At 38.9% G+C, this 5,245-nt stretch overlaps 1 protein-coding gene across 1 annotated transcript in view; it reads right to left on the reverse strand.

Moving 5' to 3' along the window:
- Positions 1–5,245, reverse strand: part of CFAP36 (cilia and flagella associated protein 36) — a 32,520-nt gene that overhangs the window by 2,591 nt on the left and 24,684 nt on the right. The window contains exons 6-7 of the mRNA XM_059406050.1: positions 4,933–4,984; positions 2,679–2,781 (exon numbers count right to left, since the gene is read on the reverse strand). Of these exons, the coding sequence (XP_059262033.1) occupies positions 2,679–2,781; positions 4,933–4,984 (155 nt within the window). The remainder of the gene's footprint in view (positions 1–2,678; positions 2,782–4,932; positions 4,985–5,245) is intronic.

A 5,245-nucleotide genomic window follows, 5' to 3' on the forward strand; every position in this document is an offset into this window, starting at 1 on the left:
TGGGGCGCCTGGGTGGCTCAGTGGGTTAAGCCGCTGCCTTCGGCTCAGGTCATGATCTCAGGGTCCTGGGATCCAGAGGAACCAATCAGGAGAGTGGAGGACACAGGAAAGGAGAAAGCTGAAGAATGGGGCCCCCTAATTTCTGTTTATGAAACTACACGAGACTCAGTCTAACCCCTGAGGGCTACAAGCAGGAGACAAGATCAAAACACCATAGCAGGGGCGCCTGGGTGGCTCAGTGGGTTAAGCCGCTGCCTTCGGCTCAGGTCATGATCTCAGAGTCCTGGGATCGAGTCCCGCATCGGGCTCTCTGCTCAGCAGAGAGCCTGCTTCCCTCTCTCTCTCTGCCTGCCTCTCCATCTTTTAAGGGATGGAGACACAAATAAGGGATGGAGACAAAAAAGCCAACTTAAAAATGTTTACCTCGGGGCGCCTGGGTGGCTCAGTGGGTTAAGCCGCTGCCTTCGGCTCAGGTCATGATCTCAGGGTCCTGGGATCGAGTCCCGCATCGGGCTCTGCTCAGCAGGGAGCCTGCTTCCTCCTCTCTCTCTCTCTCTCTCTCTCTCTCTCTCTCTCTGCCTACTTGTGATCTCTCTGTCAAATAAATAAATAAAATCTTTAAAAAAAAAATAAAAAATAAAAAAAATATGCCATTCTTACTGATGGTGACTTTACATAGAGGTAGGCTTAGCCCCCAGATACAGAAGCACACAGCAGAAAAAGGGACAATTCCATTTATTTCTGAGGAGGGGGAATCCCAGGCACATAAGCATTTATGTTCAATTCATGAACCTGTTCTGGATAGTTCTTACCTGGAATTTATTAGCTATGAACAACCTGTATATTCTCACTCACATCTAGAGAGGAAACTACTTGAAACCAAAATACTTAAGCTTCGCTGATTTCTAGGAAGAGACAATCAGACAACCAGAAAGCTTAAAGAAAGATCATCTTATCTCTGGCAACTCTTTGCACCAGTCTGAGAACAGATGATATCCATTTCTAGCAGGAACCAAGGAAACACATGAAAAAAAAGGAATTAAAAAAGAAATCAGACTCCTTTTTGATTCTTCCCAAATTAGGTCTTCAAAATGGACTTCTACCACTGTGCATGAAATGATTTCCTGGAATATCAGATATACTCTTTTTTTAAATATAGAATAGTTTTGAAAACTGAAGTCATTACTCTAGAAATTATCTGCTATATGTTCTGCTATATGTTCTATATGTTCTATTTGCATACCTGAGTTTTATGTGGTTGACTTAATAGATAAGGAACTAGACAAAGCAAATGTATTCAGATTACGTCAGACACAAGACTGAAAAGTGTGTATTTAGGTCTGTACAAAACAGAAAGTTAAGTTTGAGCCAGCAAATTAAAGCTCAGACAAAAAAAGGAGATGCTTTCATAAATAGAATTCAAATGAAGTTATTCTACCTAAAATCTGATCATGAAAAAAGAAAAATGGTTACATTTGCTAGGAAGAAAGCAGGAAGGTAATTTCATAAACCTGCTTCTGTTTCATACGCCCCATTGTTTTATCAAGTCAGTACAGTTCCTTAAAATCAATGGGAAAACATCAAGCTCATCTTATCTCAATTATAAAATCTCTTCAAAACTAAAACATAAAAGAACACAAGATTAGAAGGCAGAAGACCAAAGTAAGTTACATTTTTACCACTTAAAATCTCAGTGGTGGGGCGCCTGGGTGGCTCAGTGGGTTAAGCCTCTGCCTTTGGCTCAGGTCATGATCTCAGGGTCCTCGGATCAAGCCCCACATTGGGCTCTCTGCTCAGCGGGGAGCCTGCTTCCCCCTTTCTCTCTGCCTGCCTTTCTGCCTACCTGTGATCTCTCTGTCAAATAAATAAATAAAATAATAAATAAATAAATAAAAGCTCGGTGGTTTTGGACATGTCACTCAGCTTCCTGGAATTTCTTCTAAAAGAAAAATAATAAACATAAAAATAAGGATCATATCTAATGGGTGTGGCTTTTTTTAAATGAGAAAAGGACATTTATTTAAAACCAGAGAAATGCGTGACAACATGAACTCAAATCATGACTCAAGTTCTGTTTCAGAGTTACTTGTTTTCTTATAAAGAAAATCAGAAAGAATTGAAAATGGATTTGCCATATATTGTACAAATTCATCCACTAACATTTTCCACAAGGATTCTCATCAATTTTAGTTTCAGTATTTCCTGATGAAACATCTGGATAAACTGGCTACTTCTTGTTTCCTAGTTATGCTTTAATTCATTAGGAAAATGATTTACCTTTCAAGTTCTGCTTCTAACTCACAAACACTATATAACTGTGGTCATGGAAGAGAACACAAACACGACGTGAACATATCTTGGAGGCTTTGGCCATGGCACAAAGGCTGGTGACTCCCTCAAGGGATTTCACTCCTTGGTCTGGGTTCCAGGCTTCACTTAGAAATCTGGGGACTACACCCTCTCTGTCAGCTGAGTATTTCCTACCTCCACCCGCCATAGCTAAATTAAAAAAGAATTTTAAATACCAATGGCCATCCAACACTCCCTCCCAGGGGTTTTGAAGGTTAATTCAGGTATGTATGAGAAAGGTATGTATGAGTTATTCAGGTAGGTATGAAAAAGTAATGCACTCTTTATATGTTTATATATCCATCTTGTTAAAGAAAGTTCAACCTTACCTGAGGGTGGGTGTGTAACATGTTCACCATCCCCTTGGGAATTCTTCATTTTTGCAGTTTCATTAGCATGCACGGGAGGCTCTTCTGTTTTAGCCTCTGAGATCTTCAGGAATCCATAATACATGATAAAATTTTAAAAAGTTTTTTAGATTAATTTTGACTAATTCACTATTTAAGGGATCCAAAGATGTTACTTTTAAAAAATATATTGTCCACTAAGTAGACAATGAACAGGAGATTTTCCAAAGTTTTTAAGAACTTTCCAGCATTTTGTTATCTTTAATTTTTTGAGGTAGATAAACATTCTCATTTCAAATCATGCACTGCTAAGAATAAGTAAGTAGTATATTTAGAGGACCCTGGACTTAACAAGAAGTTAGGTTCAAACCCAGGCTTCACCCTTACTACTCATGTGACCTTGAGGAAAAATACTCAAATAGAGAAAGAAATCCACTGAATTATAAGGTCCTTTTCCACTTAAAATAATCTATATACCACTACACCATGCTACGCCTGAAGAAGCCACAAATGGGTTTATTTCCATTTCTAAAATGGGATAGTATATTTAAACCAAATAAATCATTTAAATCTTGGGAAAAACTAAGTAAACTGATAATTTGTTTTTCTTAAAAACAGAGGAAAATCTAATCACATGCAGCTTATTAGATAACTCATGTCATATACCCCTACCCTATATGCTGGGTAAAAGACACAGGACGATTCTTTACCATACTATCAGCTCTACTCTTGTGTGTTCAAAAATTTCTATAATAATGTCTTTTTTAAAAGTCTTTTAAAAAACCATACATATAACACCTAAAACATAGTATTATTTAAGAAGTCAAATATAGTTTGCTTATAAACCAGAGAGTTAACAGTAATGTCTTCTGACAGCAGTTTTGAGTTAATATCTCTTCTATACTCTAAAACGATTTTATATGGGGGCACCTGGGTGGCTCAGTTAGTTGAGTGACTGCCTTCAGCTCAGGTCATGATCCTGGAGTCCCAGGATCAAGTCCGGCACTAGGCTCCCCACTCGGCAGGAAGTCTGCTTCTCCCACTGACCTCTCTCCTCTCATTCTCTCTCTCTCACACACAAATAAATAAAATTTTTTTTTTAATTTTATTTACTTATTTGTGACAGAGAGAGCACAAGCAGGGGAGCAGCAGGCAGAGGGTGAAGCAGGCTCCCCACCAAGCAAGGAGCCCAACGTGGGTCTTGATCCCAGGATCCTGGGATCATGACTTGAGCCAAAGGCAGATGCTTAACCAACTGAGCCACCTAGTCATCCCTGTTCTATTCTCTTACGTTAAAAAATATAGCACCTATCCATTGCACCTCGATTTACTAAAAGGAGATTTACTTAAAGACACATAAATCACCTCTTAATGCTAAATCATCTCTATTCCTTCTGCTCTTCATGGGGCACCTTGCAGTACAATGAGGCTTTTCAAAGACAGTGCATGATACAAGGATGTACCACAGTGACTGAAGGGAGAAAAGGAAAATGACTTTCGAGTGACCAAGAGACAGTTCATATTGTTTCCCTTTCCCTTCAGAGAAATTTGGGAAACTGTACACAGGAAGAGAGGAAGGAATAATTACTAGCTTCCTTCACCTCAGCCGGATACATGTTTAATTTGTCCTTAGGAAAGATTAGGCACTTTATGGAAATAGTTCTAAATGGCAGAACAATATGCCAGGGATTATCATAACTGACTCCTTCTACTTGAGGCTGATCACGTTAAAGTCTGCAGGGGGCCCTCAAGGATAACTACAGTAGCTGTTTCAAAACAGTAAAGGAATCAAGGAGAGGGAGAAAGGAAAATATTATTCTCAACTGTCTCATATTCATAAAATTAAGGGGAATTTTTATAAGGAATAATATGAATAACATGAATGATATTACAGTTTTTGGTAGCTAATCTCAGTGTTTATTGGGTACTTAAAAGGTAGGTTGCTGTGTGGGTTATAAAGTGAATATGGTTATAAAGTCGCACACAAATGCCTAGAACTGCTAAAAGAATATGATACTCTGAGGAACTGTGTAGTTCCACATAAGCAGCAAAACCTACGTGTAAACCAAAGAGATGAGAGTGATGAGGGGCATCTGGCTGCTTGGTCAGTACAGTGTGTGACTCTTGGTCTGGGGGTCATGAGTTTGGGCCCTATGTTGGGCAAGTTTGCTTAAAAAACAAAGGATAACGGCAATGAAATACTTCTGTTGTTATACTAAATATGTGCTGTGGGCACCTGCTTTTTTCTCTTCCTTTCTTCTTCCTGGTCATATTCCTCTTTCGATTTTCTGAAATATACAAAAATAAGGTAGAGAAGTAAATTTTCTTGTTGATCAAAGAACCAACAAGCAACATGCTAAACTAAGCTCACAACATGTGCAAGGAATCTTGGAAACCAAGATGGAAATAATCAGGTTTTTCTTTTTCTTTTTTTTTTTTTTTTAAAGATTTTTTATTTATTTATTTGACAGAGAGAGATCACAAGTAGGCAGAGAGGCAGGCAGAGAGAGAGAGAGAGGAGGAAGCAGGTTCCCTGCTGAGCAGAAAGC

This window comes from Mustela nigripes, chromosome 7 (genome assembly GCF_022355385.1).
Source record: "Mustela nigripes isolate SB6536 chromosome 7, MUSNIG.SB6536, whole genome shotgun sequence".
Classification (NCBI taxonomy): Eukaryota; Metazoa; Chordata; class Mammalia; order Carnivora; family Mustelidae; genus Mustela; species Mustela nigripes.